The 26,989-nt window shown below is 33.3% G+C and overlaps 1 protein-coding gene across 1 annotated transcript; it reads left to right on the forward strand.

Annotated features, from left to right (window-relative positions):
* The first annotated feature begins 197 nt into the window (after positions 1–197).
* Positions 198–26,674, forward strand: LOC132564486 (potassium channel subfamily T member 1-like). The gene is made up of 28 exons (XM_060229143.1): positions 198–246; positions 5,945–6,027; positions 10,941–11,037; positions 11,361–11,444; positions 11,954–12,062; positions 12,694–12,776; positions 12,951–13,053; positions 13,298–13,401; positions 14,086–14,272; positions 14,683–14,847; positions 15,996–16,132; positions 16,836–16,899; positions 17,631–17,739; positions 18,344–18,452; positions 19,003–19,152; positions 19,539–19,726; positions 20,105–20,258; positions 20,572–20,677; positions 21,202–21,374; positions 21,703–21,774; positions 22,110–22,226; positions 23,363–23,474; positions 24,102–24,206; positions 24,582–24,665; positions 24,946–25,062; positions 25,199–25,295; positions 25,501–25,591; positions 26,578–26,674. Exons 1-28 carry the CDS (start codon positions 230–232, stop codon positions 26,672–26,674), a joined length of 3,114 nt encoding a protein of 1,037 aa, XP_060085126.1. The 5' UTR covers positions 198–229.
* Positions 26,675–26,989: the final 315 nt, after the last annotated feature.

Below are 26,989 nucleotides of genomic sequence, written 5' to 3' on the forward strand. Positions count from 1 at the left end.
AATTTTCTAGTAACAAAAATAAAATGTAAGTACGTATATGGTTCACGTTTTCAATAACGTGATCTAAAAAAAATATTCATGGTATGAATTGGCTGAACATCATTGGCTGGAATTAAAGTCTCAAATGTACATATGTAAATGTTTGTGGTGCAGCTCATCAGGAGGCCCCAAAGATTGATATCACAGAGATAGGACGGTTGACAAGGCGCTACATCGATAGAGGATTAACATGTTCTCCTGCTATCCGTTAGTATATCTATATAATTTCTTATATACTCGTATATCTTTTACTTATATTAGTGAATACTTTTGAAAAAAAGTTAAGAATTAGGATAATTATAGTTAAAACCAGGAAACAATCATTTTTTTTTTGAAATGATGTTTTTAAAAAGGCGTGAAAAGGAATTGAAAGGAGAGCTTTGTTGACTTGTCGGTATTATCATTATGTGTCCTGCGTTTTTGTTTTTGTTTGTTTGTTTGTTTGTTTGGTTTATTTTTGCTTTTTTTGTTTTGTTTCTTTCTTGTTATCGTAATGTTATTCGTCATTCTTTTGTAAACTTTTCTCCAATATACTTTTTCTCTCACACATAATTACCGACTTGGGTTGTATCAAAATACATACCGGCATCGTTATTTTGATGGTATACTCTTTAACTTATGTTCTGTCAAAGTTGTATTTTAAACTACTCTTTTCCTAATTTCCAGTTATACAATAGCTAATAATTATCATTATTCTGTCACTACATATCACACGATAACTGCATCCGTCTTCCATTTACCAAGTAAGACTTAAATTATTGACAATCATACCCCTACTCCAATACATTTCATTGACTTAAATACATGTCTCCTCACTCCTGGAGAACAATTCGTCTATCCTGACATTATGGTCATATTAACTATGGCGAACAGCAACAGATGAAGCAAAATCTTATATATGTATCTTGGGAAAAATAAAAATGTGTTCCATAATTATGAAATCCGATCAAACGTCTTACATTAGCTCAGAGAAAGGCAGGGTTAAAAAACAAAGCCCCTAATTTCGTTTATGATAAAAATTTACGGATTGTCAAGGCGTGTATGTATTTTCCTGATATGATTGTATGTTTTTTCTATGTCTTCCATATTCATTGTTAAAATGAGGCTTTTAGTGTACAGCAATGCCACACAGGTCTTGTATAATATTATTGGAAATTACATGAAAAGACAGGTCAGACTTAGCTTTAAAAAATCAAGAAAATACCAACATGGTAACATAATCAAAAATTAAAATTCAATTTTCATAAAACTAGGGCAAAATGTGACCAACATAACTATTTACACAAAGACTCCTGTATAAGTACAAGGAAAATAAGACCATGTGTTCCGGAAGAGTAAGCGTCTTCTGCTTCATCGACGACACCCGCCATGTCAACATTGGTCAATCCAAGTAAGTAATGTCACGTTCTCAAAAGAGAACACGGTAAACAACAGCTGACTAACTAACGAGCATCAAACACGTCCAGCTTCATGTCACACAAAGACATAGAATATTTCTCAATGAGATCACTACGGCGAAAATAAAACTTCAACATAATTTTCATCAACCTGTATCATTTGAACCCTTGTGTTACAAGGTTGTCAGTCAGTTGACGACTATTTGCAATAAAATGGTAATAAGAGGAACTGGGCCGTGAGAATCAAAGTTTAATTACCTATATACTAACACTGGATGATGTTGGTTCACACTTAATTTGTAACCGTTCACTTATTCAAAACAACTTGTTGATATTATGATGGCACTGTATCCTGCCTTTTCGTGTCGATGCTCATCATGTGTCGACGTTAAAGCATACCTTGTCGCTGTATGTCGACGCAGTATTTCATCTTCTCATGGTGTCTATACTGTAGTATATCTTGTCACTATGACCATTATGTGTCGATGCTGTAGCATATCGTGTCATTTCATGTCGATGCCGTAGAACATCATGTCATATCATGTCGATGTTGTAGCATATCGTGTCATTTTGTGTCAATTTAGTAGCATATCGTTTCATTTTGTGTCGATGTTGTAGAATATCGTGTCATTCTGTGTCGATGTTGAAGCATATTGTGTCATTTTGTTTCGATGTTGTAACATATCGTGTCATTTTGTGTCGATGTTGTAGCATATCGTGTCATTTTGTGTCGATATTGTAGCATTTCGTGTCATTTTTGTGTCAATATTGTAAAATATAGTGTCATTTTGTGTCTCTTTTGTAACATATCATGTCTTTTTGTGTCGATGTTGTAGCATATCGTGTCATTTTATCTCGATGTTGTAGAACATCATGTCATTTTTTGTCGATGTTGTAGCATATCGTGTCATTTTGTGTCGAGTTAGTAGCATAGCGTGTCATTTTATTTCGATGTTGTAGAACATCATGTCATTTTGTGTCGATGTTGTAGCATATCGTGTCATTTTGTGTCGATGTTGTAGCATATCGTGTCATTCTGTGTCGATATTGTAGCATATCGTGTCATTTTGTGTCGATGTTGAAGCATATCGTGTCATTTTGTGTCGATGTTGTAGAAAATAGTGTCATTTTGTGTCGATGTTGTAGCATATCATGTCTTTTTGTGTCGATATTGTAGAAAATAGTGTCATTTTGTGTCGATGTAGAATATCGTGTCATTCTGTGTCGATGTTGAAGCATATTGTGTCATTTTATTTCGATGTTGTAGAACATCATGTCATATCATGTCGATGTTGTAGCATATCGTGTCATTCTGTGTCGATGTTGTAGCATATCGTGTCATTCTGTGTCGATGTTGTAGCATATCGTGTCATTTTGTGTCGATGTTGAAGCATATCGTGTCATTTTGTGTCGATGTTGTAGAAAATAGTGTCATTTTGTGTCGATGTTGTAGCATATCGTGTCATTTTGTGTCGATGTTGTAGCATATCGTGTCATTTTGTGTCGATGTTGTAGCATATCGTGTCATTTTGTGTCGATGTTGTAGCATATCGTGTCATTTTGTGTCGATGTTGAAGCATATCGTGTCATTTTGTGTCGATGTTGTAGCATATCGTGTCATTTTATGTCGATGTTGTAGCATATTGTGTCATTTTGTGTCGATGGTCTAGCATATCGTGTCATTTTATGTCGATGTTGTAGAAAATAGTGTCATTTTGTGTCGATGTTGTAGAAAATAGTGTCATTTTGTGTCGATGTTGTCATTTTATGTCGATGTTGTAGCATATCGTGTCATTTTATGTCGATGTTGTAGCATATCGTGTCATTTTATGTCGATGTTGTAGCATATTGTGTCATTTTATGTCGATGGTCTAGCATATCGTGTCATTTTATGTCGATGTTGTAGAAAATCGTGTCATTTTGTGTCGATGTTGTAGAAAATAGTGTCATTTTGTGTCGATGTTGTAGCACATCGTGTCTTTTTATGTCGATGTTGTAGCATATCGTGTCATTTTGTGTCGATATTTTAGCATATCGTGTCATTTTGTGTCTCTTTTGTAACATATCATGTCATTTGCGTCGTTGTATCATATCTTGTCATTTTGTGTCGATGTTGTAGACTTATCATTACATCGACAGTTGACACTATAATATATATCTTGTCTTTGGGTATTTGCTCTATGTTAAATGTTAGTGTTGCGTACTTGTGAAAAACAACCATTCTGATATACATAATAATGCCAAACGTGTTTAAAACCAACTTAACAAATATGTACCCATATGCTGTAAGACAAGTGTCATGTGACGAAAAATGTTTGTACTGTTTTGAATTATATAAACCATGAATTGATATCCGTTAAAATCAAAACAACCTTATCTGTACACTATCTTGCGCAGTCTTGAAAGAAACGTCGTGTTATAGATAGCTGGCATTCAATCTTTAGTTTTTTCTAGCATATCTATTTACGAACCCTATGTGACCTGAATTACACGTGTAAGTTCAAAAACATAACGCCTGCAGTGTCAAACATCTGCAGTATTTGATGTGAAAAGCGTCAAATTAACAACCAGAAATGAAAATGTGGACACTGTTTCGTATTATCAAAAGAAATTCAATCAATGTTTAATGCCTGCGGGTGTTGCGGACAGGATGAAATGTCAGTACTCTCTTGTCATCAGATTCCATTGTTAATATGATAGCCGTATCAACGTTCCGTAAACAATTACAAGCAATTTTAAATGAAATGCAAATTTGATGATGCTGTGTGAAATGAGTATGAAAATGCATAGCACATAGTTAGACATTCCTATTTCAGAAATAGAAATAACACTCTGTCTTACGACATCGATTCAGTCTACTTGATAACAAAACGATATATATATATATGCACAGACAAACGTTTAGTAAGAGGTTTTAAAAATGATTTACAAACTTAAATCAAACTTTGATATAGGAAAATAAACTCACCCTTCAAGAACTTACAATTAAATTAATAAATGATAAAAAAAAAAAAAAAAAAAAAATCCAAGTCGTCAACTCTACTCAGTTGATAAATCATGAAATCAAAGTCGTGTTCTCAAAGAGAAAAGCAGGGTAGCGACAACGGACTCAAGATGTATATGTCAATATAGTAAACGTATTTTCTTCATAATAGCACAATTCTTAATTGCTTCATCAACAACAAAAAGATGCGTTATTCATTTTCCAAAATAAGGCGCTTTCCTATGACATCGAAATCAACTTTGACATTGATAGAAATATCGGAAAACGGAAAAGCTGGAGTACTGCGTTAAAGAAATGAAAAGCTTGCGACATTGGAATCGGTTCTGATTATCATTAAGTTTACATATCCGTGTATGCACAGGAAAACAGTATTAAAAACCTGTTCAATTCTTAAATACTTAGTTTATTATCGGAGGTAGTCGACAGGAAAACGATCCCATAAGATAAGTTTAAATCGATGTATAGAAATGTCCTTCGATGATTCTATAAACACATGATCTGGAAGTTAGATAAGATGTCCTATTACACTTTATGTATCCTCTTCTTCACTAGGGGAAAATGGAGTTCGTAAACTTTTAATGGAAATCTTTTGTTTACTGATAAAGCTTTTGGCTTCGTCTTTCACTTTCATCAAATTCTTTTCGTCAGAATCAAACGGTGTCTCCATCGTCTTTCCTAAAGAAAAAATAATTGTTTATGCCGAAATTTTTAATTCAATCGGCTGCTTTTTCGTCATCATATGACAGCATAAAATAGTTTGGTTCTTTGAAGATAACTCCTGAATGAAATTTTGTTCATATTTTTCATCCGGGGTGTAGTAAGGTCAAGGACAATGGAACTATAAATAAACGAAGCATTTATGCAGGATTATTTCAGTATCTTTTGACAAATCAATATTAAATTTCGATTTAGATCTTCGTTATCGAACGGTGTTGATTGTTTGTAATATTTTTTTTCAATTCTGTAAATAAATAACAACATCAATTGATATACCATATAAACCATCATTTCGCATAACGAGATTTGTTTTGTTCGATCACATACATTATTGGAGTTTTTCTTCCTACAAACTGTTGTAATTGTTTTTCACAAGTTTGAAAATTTACTGAATCAAACTTCAAAGTCTTGCATGCTATGAATAGCGATATTGTTCGAAAAGATACTGCAGATTGTATCAACTGATCAATTAAAAACCTACCGTGTTGCCTATGGAAAAGGGTAAATTAGAATTGTTTTGAAGTTCAAAATCATTGTAACAACACATAGTGATGCACAAAGGTGTCCGCACGGTTACGTTTGTTTCAATAAAACTGATATAGTGCTGCCGAACAGAAAGCAACTGATTCTTCGTTGGACAAACCAAACCCATACTTTCCTAGGGGATTTGGGATATGATTGCTTTTTGTCCTTTTTATTTCAGATTTTGTATAATTTTTATCTCGTGTAGTCCATGAGTTGTATAATCTGTTTCACTACTGTTTATTTATTTCCTTTTCACATTAAGGTCTTCGCACGGGAAATTCTTCTCTAACGAGTTGTCTCTACCAGGACGATTAAGACGTGCACTTTATAGAAAACCCTCTACCCGTGAGTAAACCTTATCTCAAGATAAACGCTTTTCTCCTTAAATAGACACCACCATCAGTTCTTATCAAAATACAACTGTATGTACTTACTTATATACAACTATCTGTACTTACATACAACTATCTGTACTTACATACAACTATCTGTACTTACATACAACTATCTGTACTTACATACAACTATCTGTACTTACATACAACTATCTGTACTTACTTACATACAACTATTTGTACTTTCATACAACTATCTGTACTTACATACAACTATCTGTACTTACATACAACTATCTGTACTTACATACAACTATCTTACATACAACTATCTGTACTTACATACAACTATCTGTACTTACATACAACTATACTTACATACAACTATCTGTACTTACATACAACTATCTGTACTTGCATACAACTATATGTAATTACTTAAATACAACTATCTGTACTTACTTACATACACCTATCTGTACTTACTTACATACAACTATCTGTACTTACATACAACTATCTGTACTTACATACAACTATCTGTACTTACATACAACTATCTGTACTTACATACAACTATCTGTACTTACATACAACTATCTGTACTTACATACAACTATCTGTACTTACATACAACTATCTGTACTTACATACAACTATCTGTACTTACTTACATACAACTATCTGTACTTACATACAACTATCTGTACTTACTTACATACAACTATCTGTACTTACTTACATACACTACTATACAACTCTGTATCTTACTTACATACAACTATCTGTACATACAACTATCTGTACTTACATACAACTATCTGTACTTACATACAACTATCTGTACTTACTTACATACAACTATCTGTACTTACTTACATACAACTATCTGTACTTACATACAACTATCTGTACTTACATACAACTATCTGTACTTACATACAACTATCTGTACTTACTTACATACAACTATCTGTACTTACATACAACTATCTGTACTTACTTACATACAACTATCTATACTTACATACAACTATCTGTACTTACATACAACTATCTGTACTTACATACAACTATCTGTACTATACATACAACTATCTGTACTTACTTACAACTATTACATACAACTATCTGTACTTACATACAACTATCTGTACTTACATACAACTATCTGTACTTACATACAACTATCTGTACTTACTTACATACAACTATCTGTACTTACATACAACTATCTGTACTTACTTACATACAACTATCTGTACTTACATACAATTATCTGTACTTACATACAACTATCTGTACTTACTTACATACAACTATCTGTACTTACTTACATACAACTATCTGTACTTACATACAACTATCTGTACTTACTTATTTACAACTATCTGTACTTACTTTACAACTATCTGTACTTACTTACAACTATCTGTACTTACTTACAACTATCTGTACTACTTACATACAACTATCTGTACTTACATACAACTATCTGTACTTACATACATCTATCTGTACTTACATACAACTATCTGTACTTACTTGCATACAACTATCTGTACTTACATACAACTATCTGTACTTACTTACATACAACTTACTTACACACAACTATCTGTACTTACTTACATACAACTTACTTACACACAACTATCTGTACTTACTTACATACAACTATCTGTACTTACATACAATATCTGTACTTACTTACTGTACTTACATACAACTATCTGTACTTACTTACATACAACTATATGTACTTACTTACATACAACTATATGTACTTACATACAACTATCTGTACTTACTTACATACAACTATCTGTACTTACTTATATATACAACTATCTTACTTACATACAACTATCTGTACTTACTTACATACAACTATCTGTACTACAACTACTTACATACAACTATCTGTACTTACTTACATACAACTATCTGTACTTACATACAACTATCTGTACTTACTTACATACAACTATCTGTACTTACTTACATACAACTATCTGTACTTACTTACATACAACTATCTGTACTTACTTACATACAACTATCTGTACTTACTTACATACAACTATCTGTACTTACTTACATACAACTATCTGTACTTACTTACATACAACTATCTGTACTTACTTACATACAACTATCTGTACATACAACTATCTGTACTTACTTACATACAACTATCTGTACTTACTTACATACAACTATCTGTACTTTACATACAACTATCTGTACTTACTTACATACAACTATCTGTATACAACTTACTTACATACAACTATCTGTACTTACATACAACTATATACAACTATCTGTACTTACTTACATACACCTATCCGTACTTACTTACATACAACTATCTGTACTTACATACAACTATCTGTACTTACATACAACTATCTGTACTTACTTACATACAACTATCTGTACTTACTTACAACTACTTACTTACATACAACTATCTGTACTACATACAACTATCTGTACTGTACTTACATACAACTATCTATCTGTACTTACATACAACTATCTGTACTTACTTACATACAACTATCTGTACTTACTTACATACAACTATCTGTACTTACTTACATACAACTATCTGTACTTACTTACATACAACTATCTGTACTTACTTACATACAACTATCTGTACTTACATACAACTATCTGTACTTACTTACATACAACTATCTGTACTTACTTACATACAACTATCTGTACTTACATACAACTATCTGTACTTACTTACATACAACTATCTGTACTTACATACAACTATCTTCATACAACTATCTGTACTTACATACAACTATCTGTACTACTACAACTACTGTACTTATACATACAACTATCTGTACTTACTTACATACAACTATCTGTACTTACATACAACTATCTGTACTTGCATACAACTATCTGTACTTACTTACATACAACTATCTGTACTTACATACAACTATACTTACTTACATACAAACATACAACTATCTGTACATTACTTACATACAACTATCTGTACTTACTTACATACAACTATCTGTACTTACTTACATACAACTATCTGTACTTACTTATATACAACTATCTGTACTTACTTACATACAACTATCTGTACTTACTTACATACAACTACCTGTACTTACTTACATACAACTACCTGTACTTACTTACATACAACTATCTGTACTTACATACAACTATCTGTACTTACTTACATACAACTATCTGTACTTACTTACATACAACTATCTGTACTTACTTACATACAACTATCTGTACTTACTTACATACAACTATCTGTACTTACTTACATACAACTATCTGTACTTACTTACATACAACTATCTGTACTTACTTACATACAACTATATGTACTTACTTACTTACATACAACTATCTGTACTTACTTACATACAACTATCTGTACTTACTTACATACAACTATCTGTACTTACTTACATACAACTATCTGTACTTACTTACATACAACTATCTGTACTTACATACAACTATCTGTACTTACTTACATACAACTATCTGTACTTACTTACATACAACTATCTGTACTTACTTACATTATCTGTATACTTACATACAACTATCTGTACTTACTTACATACAACTATCTGTACTTACATACAACTATACTTACATACAACTATCTGTACTTACTTACATACAACTATCTGTACTGTACTACATACAACTATCTGTACTTACATACAACTACCTGTACTTACTTACATACAACTACCTGTACTTACTTACATACAACTATCTGTACTTACTTACATACAACTATCTGTACTTACATACAACTATCTGTACTTACTTACATACAACTATCTGTACTTACATACAACTATCTGTACTTACTTACATACAACTATCTGTACTTACATACAACTATCTGTACTTACATACAACTATCTGTACTTACTTACATACAACTATCTGTACTTACTTACATACAACTATCTGTACTTACTTACATACAACTATCTGTACTTACTTACATACATACAACTATCTGTACTTACTTACATACAACTATCTGTACTTACTTACATACAACTATCTGTACTTACTTACATACTATACAACATACAACTATCTGTACTTACTTACATACAACTATCTATACTTACTTACATACAACTATCTGTACTTACTTACATACAACTATCTGTACTTACTTACATACAACTATCTGTACTTACATACAACTATCTGTACTTACTTACATACAACTATCTGTACTTACTTACATACAACTATCTGTACTTACTTACATACAACTATCTGTACTTACATACAACTATCTGTACTTGCATACAACTATCTGTACTTACTTACATACAACTATCTGTACTTACTTACATACAACTATATGTACTTACTTCAATACAACTATCTGTACTTACTTACATACAACATGGCTACAACACGTCTTTACTGGAATCAACTTTTATGTTTACCGTGTGTTTTTTTTTTTATCCCTTGGGTATATATTCGAGCCTTGTTTCATAAGATCGTCGGACTAAATCAAGGTTCTATTGACATACTGGTATTTTCTCCACTGATATAGAATTGTATTTTAAGTTTAACATCAGATTTGTCTTTAACTAGTGGTATTGCTACTTCAAGTCGAGATATATATCATTCTGTAGGTATTCAATTACCTAATTATTTTATGAATTAAATCTAAATTAAATATCTAACACACATTTTATTTAAGGATATTCATGAACACATATTTCATTGATATGTACATCTGTTTATATAATAAAAATACTGAATACAGCAAATTTGAAACGAGGTGATGGAAGATAATTGAGAAATATGTAAAGCATTTTTAATCATCAAAAAATTGATTCTGAAGATTTTTGTGTTAAATTTCTACAGGTCTGGGATTTCGAGTGTTTGACCTCGCCGTGACCTTTACCCTTTGTTTGGTATACGTCATCAGAGTTGAATTGGATGACTACATAAGCTATCAATGGTAGATAAAACCTTTTAAATGATATTTACAAAGTAGGTGTGTTAACTGACATGATACATATTTAATGAACATTGCATATGACATAATGAACGTAATTGAAATATCTTAATTGAAATGTTACGCATTTACATTTCCCGATGAAAATAGCAGTGGTAAATTAACCATTTCTAGTATCTTTTTTTCCAAAATGATATTCGCATTATAAGTTTAAATGTTTTGACCATCAAGTATCGAATGCTTGATATCCTTGTATTGTACTTTAAACACCATATTCTTACAGTACAATCAGTATTATCTTATAAAATTTAATTCTAACCACAAAGTGGCGGGCTGCACTGTTCAGTTTCGACCATACAGCTACCCAAGGAAACCGATACCATGGCTTTTTCATCGAATGCCATCAATTGGTGAGTCCATCATATTGCCCCTCGAGGTCATATACCCTGTCGACACAATTTATTGAAATGGACTGCCCAATTATATTCTATTTTATGTCTTTCGTATCGGTTCATGTTTAAATCTGTTGAAGTTAGCTAAATATCTTAATTGATTCAGACATTGGTCAATTTAATGCGTATCCTTTAGATTCTGATACTAAATCAAAACATACACTTGTATTTAATACATACGGAGTCGCGACACCAAAACTGGATTATAGTGAATTCAACTTCTTTGGTTTCAGTGAGATTAGGCTAATGTTATTTCAGTCCAGTAAGGAAAATACTGTTATATAGAAACGTCATTGTTTCAGTTCTCCTGAATAAATTTGGTTCTGCTGTGCGATGTCTTTCACATAACTGTTTGCGAGTACCTCATGGGTTTGTTAAATCAGCTAATTTTGACAACGTTAATTAGAAAAAAACATTACATATTATATATAATTTTTGTAATTATTTATAATGTATGATTTTTAAAGGTATCTCCTGTTATGGGTTCGCCGACCTTTCACGATTTGGATCATACAGATGATACTGTCATCGATATGGTTCTTCAAGGGAATACTAACACTGTACATTAGTCCAAAGGTAAACATGATTACTCATCACAGGTTACATATGTCTGAGTCAAATCATCAAAGAGTTCACTTCAGGAGTATACCAATGTAAACTCAACGTTCTTCAAGATTGTTCCTGAATCACATATTTCAGTATCAGTTTAACAGATGGTAGAGTCTGCTTTCTACAGCTTATCAGTGATGTTAGTGTGGAAATCTAGAAACCGAATAAGGAAATTCAAAATTATTGGAATGAAAGGTTCAAACCTTTGTCTGCAAGCTGATAAAGCTGCTCGGAGAAATGTTGGCGAAAAAAGACACTAGGAAAAGTTTATAGTCATTATCACTATTGCGTTATAGATAACTTCTATGCAGAATATGATGTTTGATGTGCTCGATTCTCGTTAGAACAGCGAATAGATTGACACTTTTAATCTTGGTCTAGTTCTGGAACAGTGACGTTATCACTTAATATCTAGATATCGTGGCTGTCGATAAAGCAAAAGAGGAATACCCTACCGGAACCCCTGGTCTTTCTCTTCGTATTTCTTTTCAAGCGTCTCCGTGTTCATTGTTCTGTTGTAGATAGATTTTCCTCGTTGCTTCAATATAGGATTAAAATAATGGTCTTTATGAAACAGTAACTTATTTGTTCTTTTCAGGGAACCCGACTTCGAAGATTTTGGTACGATGGTCTGCTTTTAGATTGGCTATGTACACTGCCTCACCTACTGACGGTATGCTAGTATTAAGCACTTATCCTGTGTTTGTTCCAAGCCAATTATTTGCTAAATCCTTCCACATGAGTATATGGATATATTTCGGTATAGGCGCTCCTGATGTATTAAGCATTATAAGGATAACTTTACCGTCTATTGAGTATCAAATGCAAACCTTTTGATAACTTCAATGATTTCAGTAAACATATCTATCTTCAGTTTGTGCCAGCGCTGAGAAATCTGTTCCTGCCTGGGGGGTTCTTGGCCTGTTGGCTGGTCCGCCGGGTCATTCAAAATCTACTTGTAAGTATACTTAAAGAAGATATGATGTTTCCAAATATGTCACACTGTCATCTATGGGACATTTTGTGAGTTGTAGTGAAAACCGTCGTATCAATGAATGACTTAACATATAAAAATATGATGTTGCCTATAAGATAGAATTTAAGAAACAATACGCCTGTCAATCTTTATTTGCAAATACCTACGTTTATGTCAATAGCTTAAGAGACTTTCTAATAAAAACTAAGTAATATTGTATTTACAGAACGACCTCCACCTTACAAAACAACGATGTCAGGCAACGTCTGTGACCTTCAAACATGAACTGACGCTGCTTCTAATCACAATGTCATGTTTGATATTTACCACGTGAGTAATAATTTCTTCATAAATACATAACTTATAATAATGGTCATCTACTAATTACTTACTTGAATTGGCCAAGATTTATATTATATTTACGAGTATAAACGATGAAACAGAAGACGTTAACTCTCTCAGAACACTTGGTCTTATTGTTTTTGTAATTTTTGCAATGAGTCTCAGTGTTAATCCTTCCTTTTTCATTTTTTCCAAGTTTGGTTAATTTTGAGTTTGGATTATGCATCTGTTGTAATGATGGTATTGTCTTAATGTGTCTGATAGAAATAAATAATTTGATTCAACGACCCTCATGTACACACCTAAAATTATATTATTCATTTATTCAAGGCTCTCAAGGATATCGTATTGTATATACATGTGTTTATGTGTTACACGTTACGTAGGATAAAATGCTAAAGAGTAGTTTGTGAATTCTAGCATTTTATGCATTAAAATTCAGTATACCACAACATATTTTTATTCATTTAACACTGTTTCAGCTTACTAACGGGTTCGTTTGATATAAAGGTAAACCTTGTTTGACAAATCGTCCGGACGTTGTAAATAGTAAATTTGATATACATTTAAGATTTTCTTCCTGCACAGTTTACATATAAACCAAACATAAATGAACATCTCTTCGAGGTCTGAAAATAATGGCTATGATCACTTTCTTACAATCCCGTACAGAATGTGTGGTATACAGCACATACAGAGGGGAAGTAGTGGGGCAGAACTGACCATGTTCGAATCGTTCTATTTTGTGATCGTGACCTTCAGCACTGTTGGGTACGGTGATATATCTCCGGACACCTGGCTCGGACAGCTCTTTATGACGTGCATGATCGGTATAGCATTCGCCTTCATACCAAGACAGGTAAATCTATATCAAGCTAGAATATGACACAAATGTTGGGTACATTACGGAGTACAAGTTTGGTTCGAACTTATTTTCTTTTTATATTTGTCTTAAAAGTTTATTTGTGTTGAAGGCAACAATTCAGTAGACTTTATTTCCTTATTTTTAAGTTAATAGCTATATCATTCAGATTTCTTACTCAAAATCACAAACGAAACATTTATATTATAATTGATCTAAGGGTTCCTCACACAGAATTGCCTGTTCCTTAGCCTGTTTGATGATCTGCTAGGTAAGTGTTATGTTATATATAACACTATTCTCAAAGAAAACAAATTCAATTAACTATACCGGTTTTGTTATAAAAATGATTTACACTTCAAAGTTACGTAATTTACTAACTTTTTAGAACGTCAATTATGCTTTAGGTGGAGGGATTTATGTCAGCCTTTAAAGATGTACGTAAAACAGGTGGGGAGTATAGTCAGTCCAATGCACGTGGGAAGCATCACGTGGTCTTATGTACCACGAGCATATCAGCGGAATCTATGCTGTATTTCCTAATAGAGTTTTATGCTCATCCACAACTCGAGGTAGGTATGGGATCATTCTTCCAGTACAGAAACCTTGTCATATCTTTTGTTTATAACTTTTATGTTGGACTAGCTTGTTGCAACATAGCTATAGAATGACATATTCAAGGTTATTGTACATTAAAACAATTTCTGGTTAAGCCCCATTATCTGAATTGTACGAAACCATGTTCAAACTTTAACAAAACGGTATGGTGATATTACCTGCCGCTGTAAAATGGCTTAATGGGACGCATCGTCAGAGGTATTATGCGTGACCAATAACAGTTGTTGCATTCATTAGTTGAAAATTAATATTTTGTTGTTATCTATTTATTTGTTGTGTGTGCTTTTTAAAGTTGTTTTGTTATCAATATGTGCATGTCCAGTTCTTCATATTGACCCACTTTCCAAATATACGCTTAGTATTTATTAAGTAACCTGGGACAACAGTGACCTTATCCGATGGTTTTTTGTTCGTCGTCTTTCGTAAAATGTCAAGCAGATTAGGACCTGGAGGAAAATCGTATCCGACTGTACAGGAACTGTCGGCGAATATAGATACAACTTGCTGAAAAAACCCTTACCTCGGGAACAAGAGGGGTTGTAGATAAAAGATTAATGCGTTCAAATGCGTTTTTGCAGTCTAGAAACTGTATGCAAGATTTTAATTATCACCAGTCTATGGTAGAATCAGAGTTTTAGCCAGATAAGGTTTCTGTCCTCTAAAGACATGAAAACGACTTTGGTTAGAGTTATAAGTCTTCTGCTCGCTTCTGCCTCTAAATGTAAACTTAATTAGGTACGGAATACCCAATAGTTTTAGAAGAAGTGCCATTACAGACCTCTGAGAAGTTAACGCTCTTTCGAAATTCCCTGTTATTGATTAAATTGAAAAATGAAATTGATATTCATGAATGAGCAATCATTAAGATCGATGATTCGAAGAAATAACCTGAATGTATTTGTAAAATGTTTAAAGTTCTTTCCGATTTTTCATAAGAAAAATCATTCGTGTAAATCGGGATGTCATTTTTCTTATACATTGTGCAGAAGTTTAAGGGAATATTGACGGAAAGTTGTAAGAAAAGAAACAAGTCTTATCTTATATTTCATTAAAGACTACATTGCTGAATGTAAAAATACTTTTCTGACTTTCCCCAATCTAGGATCACACAGTGGTTCTCTTAAGTACAGAACAAAGAGAGGCCAGCTTACGTATACTCCTGAAGGATCCGAAGTGGGCCTATCGAGTTATATACATGCAAGGGTCTGCTCTCAACGACGTCGATCTCGAAAGATGCAGGTTGGTCTATCGGAAGCTAGTTTTGTGTAAAGGAAATTATTCTAAGCAATAAATATCACATACCATGTCGATGATTCAAGTCATTTCAGAAGTTCAAACTTGTCCTAAAATCGTTCCAATGAATAGTTGTCATCTTTTGTACCTACTGTCATGGACGAAATTTCAAAACGGTACTGTTATCTTTTATTTTCGTTAGTTGACCTTCAGCGTCATTTCGCGTGATTGCATTATGTTGATATTTTGGCTTCTTCATTGTAATGTCATCAGCAAAGAGTCTTTTATAAAAGTAAGTGGCGTTGTTGATAAGTAGATAAAACCTGATCTTGTTTTTCTTGTACATTTTCAAAGATCTTCATGCGCATTAGTTTCAATTGAAAGCACGTCCACAGTTTCCCATCGCTGATCATAAAAAATCATTTGGATACTTCAGTATTGCTTAATTCTGGGTACATGAGTATTTCTATCTCGGTTCTTTTCTCAGTAGGTATACACATATTTTAGCGAAAAAGACCGGATTAACGCTAAAACCACTTGCTGAAATATATGATGTTATTCACTTGGTTTGAGAAAGGTACTTAGACCTTTTCTGATATATTTTTCTTTCAAAATCCAGAATTTCCGCTCTCGTCCGCCATTTTCGTTCTGATTACTCCCACAATTGTTTAACTTGTACTTGCAAATCATGGTCTAATTACTGTTTCAGAATGGCCGACGCTGATGCCTGCTTCATACTTCTGCCCGCAGTATCCAACAACAACAATGAAACTGTAAACAGATTCAGCAATACAACAATACTATAATTACTACAGATATTGAGACCGGTTTTTATTACTTTGTCAATATCACTGGTATCACTATCTCCTAAAGGCCACTGCTAAATGTTAAATCACCTTATATATTGACGAAAAGCTACTAAAAGATGAACAAAAGGGACTGTCATAATGATCTATTATCAATTCTCCAATTTTGAATTTCTTCTATACAATTATTACTATATATAGATAACAGATGATAAATTGTAAACTTATTCTATGTAACATTAAAACGTATACAATTTTAATAAAAAAATAATCATAACCTAACATTTGTAGGTATGTTTTGAAAATAACATATAGATTGCTTTATAAAAGTAGGGGACTTTCAGTTAAATACTGTAAAAAGGAGTCGGGAATGCCACTGAATATCGAAGTATTGAGATAAGGAATTAAATATTATCAGGTCTGAATTGTTTTATTTATAAGTATGATTTGATTTAAACACTATTTGTTTTAGAAATAAGAAATCAAGCATGCTGATATGCTGCGAGTGATATTTGGAACACTAGAATAATTTCTTTTATCTTAAAACCAGAAATTGCCACACATTATTTTATTTTCTTTTCCCGTCTCGAGTCGAAGGAGACTTAATAATCTCATATTACTTTTAACTTGTATACTTATAACTTACAAACAACCATATTACATAATGTATATAATTGGATGAGCGTTTTGTGTCCTAGGATCAGCTGACCCTCATGTATTACTGGGCAGTCAAAGACTTTGCTCCACACTGTCGGCAGTACATAAAGATCTACAAACAGGAGAGCAAACTACACATATATAATGAAGGTGAGACACCTAAATATAAATAGGTAAACTAATTATGTGAATTGTAAATTTACAAATTTTGAAATTTCATTTTGTCAGTGGATGTTTTCATATCTATCGTTTATTTATTTATATTCATTAGAGCAAATCATTTTATAAATAATTCTCATATTTGCTGGTATGATGTCACTGGGATTTATCTATTTTTACTACCGTTCTGTCTACAATGACTGTTATGACGATTCTTAGTTAGTATTTACTCAATTTCTGGTTACTTATTGTTGGTCTAGGCTTTGACTCATCACTAAAGCTACACGTCATAGATCCATGGAGGTACATAAGTGAATGAAATCCTTTAGAACAAATTTAGAACTAGATGCAATAGAGGAAAATAAAATATTAAAACAACAGCTATTTCGTTCTTCACAACAAATGGCAAATGTCTTTTACTAACATAAACTTGCTTAACATAGATTAATACATGAAACATATTAGGTGCTTTATTGATATTATTATTTTAGGTAAATACAGAGAAAAACTAAAAGAACACACACATTAATTGTATATATAAATAATGTTCACGACCAATGAATAACATGCTTGATGTCGACATTTATTTTTGAAGATCACGTGGTGTGTGGAGATGAACTCAAGTTCTCTATTCTAGCCAACAACTGTCTCCATCCCGGGTTGTCGTCCTTCATCACCCTCCTGGTGCATTCTTCCACTGTCGAGTAAGTAGGATATTACAATCACAATATAGTGACAAGTCAGAATCGTATTCCTCGTTTGGTGTTTGTTTCGTTGAAAATCTGTAATTGTCAAGGTCAATATTTAAAACAACGTTTTCCAATGTAACTTTTCATTTCTCTGAGTGTATTTCGTTCCAAGTATTGTGAAACACATTCTAAATTATTATATTAATGATCACTTAATTTACAAGTGCAGTATTTCCGCATTTTTGTTTGTCACCAAACCTTGGTATATTGACATATAATTGTCTATTTTGATTTATTTCACTTCATCAGGTAAGTTCTTCCATGATTGTTGTTTATTTATTTAAATTACGTAGTGATATGTATGTAGGCTAGTGTATCATGTTTGCAACACTTGAATGGCTAAAACAGATATTGCTAATATTAAGCCCCGATTGGAACCAATCTGGTTCCCAATTTTAATCAGACTTCCGGAGCGCGTGGAACATGAATATATTTGTAATTAAGGTAATACAACTGAAAATAATAGTTGTACAAATTGATTATTAATATTTTGTTCTTGATAAAGAGTATCATCCCTAGGGACAGAGCCATGGCAACAACTGTACGGACGACATTCCAGCCACGCCCTCTTTCACATACAGCTGAATCAGAGTAAAATGTTCCAACGGTATAGAGGCTGGAGCTTCACCCTTGCTTCAGCCGACGCTCATAAAAGGTAACATACGATCGGGAATACCCGATAGTAATATTTAAAGCTAAAGAAGCGAATAGCGAATGATGAATAAAAAGTAACATGGTTTGAGGTCCGCAATGAATAGATAAATTCCACGGCAAAGAAATGTTGTTGTTATACGGGTTTTCATTTGCAATATATGTTTATACAATATACAATAATACAAAAAAAATCAAGAAATTGTTGTTTCTTCATCACTTGCAATAAAATAATATTTCATTTATCTTTACATTATTTTCAAATAAGCACTATCTGTTTGAGCTATTTAGCGAAAGTAATTTATTATATGTGCTCGTTAAGATGGGAGAATATTAAACTAGCCTTCTGACCTAATACTACCATGATATTTATGATAACATTAAATTAAGATATGGAGTGGGCTTAATAGCGGTTCAGGACCGCACAAGACATGATTCCCGGTTACACCTTAATCCTGGTGATGGATACAAACTGCGGGACTACGACTGTTTATTTTACATGGCTGACGTACCTGAAGAGCGAGGGGATGTTCTACCATCACCTTGGTCTGTTTCTACTAGAGAGTACGTCGATAACGGTATATAGAATTAGTGTTTCAAAATTTTAAAATTCAATTTTGATCCGAGTTTTTTTAGGGTAAAAACTACAAAAGCGAACAGTAATGCGGTAGTTTTAGGTTGTTTTGTTGTCTACATAAAGGTTGAATAAATTATTCCTTAATTTGGCGAATTTAAAAACATCAATGCACGTGTTGTCCAATAGTTCTTTTAGATTTATTCCATAATGACGATATATATCTTACAATAGCGTTTTACCAACTCTCTTCGCAAACTCCTATCAAGTATACATTTTATTCTGATACTGAGGATTTGACTTGGGTATATGCAACAAGTCAGTTATTGTTTTCATCTGTGTACGCATTAAAGTATAATTACAATATTATCTTCTTCTGTAGATCAATTGCAGGCCCTGAATAATAACTCACAGCAACAGGGGATTGATAGTCCGTACAACAATCGAGAGCCTGGAATTGTGTCTTCACCTTGGGAAGTAGGGTTACAGCAGTGCTGCATACAAGACGGGATAAACAGCTCGCCATCAGAGGAAAGGTCGAGAAATTGTGACAATGTAGTTAAATGTGTAGATGGGACATTTTACATCACTCTTTGCCCATTCTTCATTAAATCACTAGACGACACTTGCATAGTGCAAAGAGGAAGTTTGCCTATATATTACTGTGATTAATTAATAACTCATATACAAAAACAAAAATATGAAGGGAAACAAATTGGCATAAATAAAGAAATGTTATTTTGATCAAAGGAAGATTTGATTAGACAATTTTCTTCGTCATGTATCATTGCATTATAATTGACATATATTTTTATTGCAACTTTTCATTTTGTCCATTTTTAACTTCAGCTCTGTCATTGGTCCGCCGCCGTCTTCATCGAGCACCATTAACCATTCTACTAGGTGTCACGTGATGAAGACTAGGCGCCCGGATTGTTGTTTACAATGGGGAAAGGTAAACGTTGCCAGCTACAATAGCGGTTACATTGAAGGGTTTCATATCCATTACATTCAAATCAAAAGAAAGATATTAAAAACTTACACATGAATAAAATAAACACAAAATTCACAAATCAATAAAAAATATGAATATACAAAGGACCAAGCAGTCAGTTTGACAAATAGTAGGTATTCAGGGAATAGGGGTTCGATAAGAGGTGTTTTTCTCATCACAAAGATCAAGTACAATTTAACTCATACCCATGTAAAATACTAGCAGAACTTCTCTTGAGCTCGATCAGTTGAGCGTCAGATTAGTAAGCCAGAGGTTCTGGGGGTATTGAAATAGAGCATGGCCTCTGTTACATGTGTACAACTTAAGTTATATTAACTTTGGGACTGAACATCCTAAATAATTAATAAACTTAATTAATACAGCCGTTTCGTCCAGTTAGGATCCGCTATTACAGCTAAGGTAGGTAAGATGGAAATAAAGTCAAATTTAATGATAATGTAGTTAATATATGATGATGTTTACAGGATTGCGACCATTGTGCTTACAAAAACGCACGTCACAACCTTTACGGGAATCAGCTGATTATCTTAGCGGCTGAAGAATCAAGTGCAGGGATGATGAACTTCTTCGTCCCTCTTCGGTCACATATCATTGCAAAGGATGAGATCAAACCTATCGTCGTCCTCCTTGGAAATCAGTAAGTAAACTCATAATAGTTAAGTTTTAAGATTCACTTTTTGAATTGTTTGATAACTATCAACAAACAAAGTACTAAATTAGAAAGTAATATTATCTATTGGCAGACGTGTTCATTGATTGAGTCTGCACGAGTTGTCGTAACTTCCAAAAAATATTCACCATATTGTTTTGCTGTAGAGTAAATTTCCTTGTAATAGATTTTTTGTTCTGTTTTGGAAAAATGCAGTTTAATTTTGCTGAGTTTTTCAGTCCTTTTTGCTCGGGCAGATTACTCTTTCGTGCTATCAAGACAATAAGCCTGGTGAAATGTGTGTTTTCTCTTGCAGACCAAATGATGTATTCCTTGAAACAATAGCATATTATCCTCTTATATTCTGGATTCAGGGAAGTATATCAAGGTCAGTATCTAAAACATTTTAAAAAGTGTCAGCGTGTCTACCAAATTCTTAATTATCAATATATTTACAAAATATTGTTATCTTCCTCATAGAAATCTATTTTTAAGTTAATGATGAATCTAGATCACCACACTGGAAATATTTAAAACAATCACAAAACACGATTTTACGCAGTATAACACTGACAATCGTGGAAATAAATTCACCGCTAAAGTATAGACATTTACAGTATATAACTAAACCAGAAACAACTCATCATTGATGTAATTATCAACGATGTATGTATATACATATTTGTCAAACCTTAAGATCTATAATAAAACCTCACGTTACAGCATCGACGACCTTATCAAATCAGGAATACACAGAGCGGCACACCTCGTGGTACCTAGCATGCAGTTCTCCTCTGTTACTGATTCGGACGTACTAGTGGCCGTCCGGACAATACAAAGGTAAGAAAACTTCATGGACTGTGATACTCCATTGGACGTCGGGCATTACAAAGGTAAGAAAACACGACGAACTCGGATACTTTAGTGGACGTCCGGACAATACAAAGGTAACAAATCATGACGGACTCTGATACTATACGGACGGACAATACAAAGGTAAGAAAACTTCTTGGACTGTGATACTTCAATGGACGTCGGACAATACAAAAGTAAGAAAACACGACGGACTCGGATACTTTAGTGGACGTCCGGACAATACAAAGGTAAGAAAACACGACGGACTCGGATACTTTAGTGGACGTCCGGACAATACAAATGTTTGAAAACATGACGGACTGTGATACTCTGGTGTCCGGATGGACAATACAAAGGTAAGAAAACATGACGGACTCTGATACTCTAGTGGACGTACGGACAATATAAAGGTAAGAAAACTTGATTGACCAGGATAATCTAATGGCCCTCCCTGACAACATACGGGAAAGAAAACATAACGGTCTCGGAATACACTAGTGACTGTCCAGGTAGTGTTTAGGTCGATATGAATAAGGTTATTTTCATTTCACTATCACGTCGGATTATTACGGTAGAAATGTTTATGTGTAAATGGTCTGGTAAACAGCGATGCCTTTATAAGACATTGTCATTGATGATGTATGGCTCATGTTTATCATTCCCAGGTATTCATAACTTTTTCGATTTTTAAACTCCTGTGATCATCAATCTGATGTTGCTCAGTCACTATCCCACATGGCAGCAGCCATCTTGTACAATAAAAAATAGTGTTTTATCTTTTACGAAGTTGATGCAATGAACGATAACTCTGGTAGAGATTGTAGATACGTAAGAGTAATAACCGCCCTGACAAAAAAAAAAAAAAAAAATACAGAATATGATACAAGGGATATAAGCTTCAGCAAATCTACAATCAATTAAAACTCTGTTAATATGAAGACTTTGTGCTGAAAAATAGTTCTTAAATGATGCTCACATCTTTCTATATTTCTGTGTCTATATATTGATAAATGTGATGTTTTATTGATTTTTCCTAGATCGAATCCTTCTTTCCTTGTCTAATGACCATATTCACCAGATAATAAACAAGCGCATTCATTTTTATCATTATATATTTCCAGGTTGTTTCCATTCACCAACGTTATAACCGAACTATCACAGGCTTCAAACATTCGGTTTATCAACAGTCGTAATTCGGATACACAAACTCTTCCGGTGGCCAAACTGGAAAGGGTAAATACTGTTTTTCATTGGCTTAATTATGTAATTGTTTGCATTTGCAGGATTGATATGTTGTGAGTACCTCGATCGAAACTGATTCATGTTAATTTTATTCTCTTGTTTACAATTGTTTCATTGTTATTATATCCTACTGCCACCATGTATATGTAATGTGTGTAAATTTTAATATGTTTGGAAAAGGGCTTTATATCAGTTGTAAAACCTGTCCCCAATCCTATTGCCACTTATGTGCAATAAATTATGTTTTAATAAAGAAAGTTATTATATTCTGAAAATAACAGTATAGAGGTAAATCCGTCTAACTGTAAATTGTATATATGACGTCACATTATTGTATTGATATTTAATTGATATTCCGTGTTTTATTGACAGCCGTTATGGATATATCAAATTATTAATAGTAATATACGGTATTTTTTTGGTATTGTTTTTGTTCATAAAACAGAAATTTAATTTCTCTGTCGACAAAAAGAAGTTGTATAAAAAGACAACAAAGTGGATATCGAAATGTTAAGAGAATCTGAATTCAAACTCAAAACCAGTGAAGTTATAAGCAACAGGATGATTGATACAAATAGCCCAAAACATCATGACCTGTTTGTTTACCATTCATTGCAGAGGCTTAAAGAAAAGATGAGTTCAACGCTTCCCAATCTTTTCCATCAACATTTCGCCGCGGGAAAGGTGTTTAGTGTTTCCCTGTTAGACAGTATGCTGTATCAGGTAAACATATTACAAATGTTGGAGACAGAAAACTATATAGATATGTAATGATCTACAGTGGTATAGATCATCAGCACAACGTTTATATCAATATAACATAAGTGTACAATAAATAAATGCATACAAACGTAGAGATTCAATCGTTAGCACTTCATTGATGTTGAATATTATACTTTTCATTTCATTTGTTGGAATTAAAAAGAAAAAAAAAGAAAAAATAAAGACAAAGAAGAGAGAAACTGAAAGGGAACATGCCATCTGTGTACATTTACTTAAGTAATAATGGCCCATGTTTTTATATTTGCACAACACTCTAAGTATTTAACACGCTTTATTTACTCTGCTCATTCAATTCGTGTGTGTGTTGTATTTCAGACATTTGTGAAGCGCTACCTCATCAATTTTGTACGTCTGCTTATTGGAATCGAGACAGAAAACAATGCAGGGTATTTGTCTAGTGTAAGTGATGCTGTTATTCTGATAAATTAATTTCAAGAGCTTGTTGTCATTTGATTTATTTTCATTTGTTGTGTCTTCTTAACACTTAAACGACTCGATTAAAAAGTAGTAAGATATGATGTCGGTAAGTTGTTATAATCTTATGGTCGCAATTGACAGCAATATGTTACACATATGATCTGTGCTTAAATCTGACTGGCCATTAAATCTACAATAAACAGATTGATTTGTTAAAGTTAATCATATAAGCTGTTTAACAATTCTTTACTCGATGTAACAGATTCGAGTAAATGGGACAGCCTCCTCGACATACACCACGTTCGGGGAACTGTACTACGGTCTGGCGTCTTCCTCAGGAAACATCCCATTGGCGATTTATAGGACAGAAAAACCTCTGGTAAAATCAAGTTTGAATAATATGCATGTTTTGATAGAAAACATTTGTAAAACCTCGCTTTAAAGAATAACAGGTACTAATTTATAAATTGATATTTCAGATCTTCTTAAATCGTTTCTGGTATTATATTAAACAGAAGACAGCAGAGCCAAAATTTAAGACGAATACACGCCGTACAAATGACTATGTGCATGGTAGACTCAAGAGTTTAGGCATGGATACGGATGCATACGGTAAGTGGTCACTAAACGTTAAATCGTATCAAAATTGTCCATGACAGTTTAGATGTTCGGACAGTTATATCTAATAATGTCATATGTGTTGCGATGTGCTTATTGCGTATTGAAATGTGTTCTTAAATGGAGCAAAATCGTGGCCTTTTATTATTGTTGAATGAGAAGACCAGTATTAGTAATCGTCTCCATTTTACATTTCAAGTTTTAGGCTTGGACCAAGAACGTGACACAGACATATCGTACGTCATCCCGAACCCTACCCCAGAGACCAAACTACTGGACGGAGATGTCGTGTAGGTATTCGTTGTGACGTCGGACTAAGGAATCATTTCCATTTTCTTCCATTTTTCTTAGTTTGATCATCACTAATATTCTTTTATAGCTACACCTTAAGAAAGTCAATGGTCATTAATTGCTTATTATACATAAATCACGTTTGAATTCACGTGTTGATATTCGATGCAAGTTGTTCAATATTTTTCATCATATTATCAAATTAAATGACAAAGGTAACATAATAAAGTAATGCACTTACGTGTTACGTCCCCATCAGGGGTATCTTTTTTTCTTCCCAAAAGCACGTGGCATATTGATGCCCAGTTACTGCTAGAGTGTATTTAGGTCACCTACATTACACTTCTATAAATGGCTCGCGCTTTATCAAGATTCTTGAGAAAACGTGTTTGTGTCAAATAAGAAATAAATTAAGTTTCAGTATTGTTATTTGTGTCAGTATTTTGAAAATAAACGTAAACACACACAAAAAAAGGTAATGGCTGATGTCAAGGAAGAATGATGGCGAGTTATCATTCGCCAAGTACCGGCGTGTTCATTAGACTCATGTTCATGTTCAGTGATAAATGATGGTAATTTGGGTATAAAATTTGGCACATTTCCACCCCCGAAGCGCTGAAGTTATTCTCACCGCTGATAGATGGCATGCAAAACAGTCTATAGATGTTTCCTACGTTGGTGTTGTCAGGGATACCGCCACATTATTATCCGACGTCAAACTTTGACCCTAATCGAGAGGTCAACTAAATATAGACCGTGAGCCGTTTACAGAGCCTTATTGTGACTGGAAAGGAACGATAACTCTGATAGAGATTGACAGACGTCATGGTGATAATTTTGCATACCAGTATTTTTGTTTTTAAATTTTCAATGTAGTGGACAATAAAATGCAGCAATTTGGTGTAGAATGTAATCGAGGAAATGCAACATTATTTATATAGAACTATAACCACTTAAGATTTAACACTTACGTTTACTCACTTAGGTATGTTCTGTTGCCTGGCAACTTCATTGGCCATCCTCCGCCGACACTGACAGCTGATGTGACCAGAACTTCGGCGTCTCATGGAGTCCATGTCTGAATATCTGAGGTCATTTGTCTCAATAAAAAAAAGTAGGATATATGAAATGGACAAGAAACCCTGTTCCTTGTGCTATCTATCTCCACCAAGGACAATTCAGGACATCACATACTGGAATGGTTATAATGTTCAAATCTATGAGAACAATTGTTGCTGTACTTTGTTAATCTTTCTCGTCTAAAGCTGGTGTATCAGTCCCCATTTCAGCATAACAATAAATAAAAGTAATACATTTGTCCTTGGCTGGGCATCCACAAAACACTGGATAACATCTTATGAATATTTAAGAAAATAATTTTGGTATCGGTAAAATGC

Source organism: Ylistrum balloti, unplaced genomic scaffold (assembly GCF_031769215.1).
Source record: "Ylistrum balloti isolate Yb309-2 unplaced genomic scaffold, AGI_CSIRO_Ybal_v1 Utg369680, whole genome shotgun sequence".
NCBI lineage: Eukaryota > Metazoa > Mollusca > Bivalvia > Pectinida > Pectinidae > Ylistrum > Ylistrum balloti.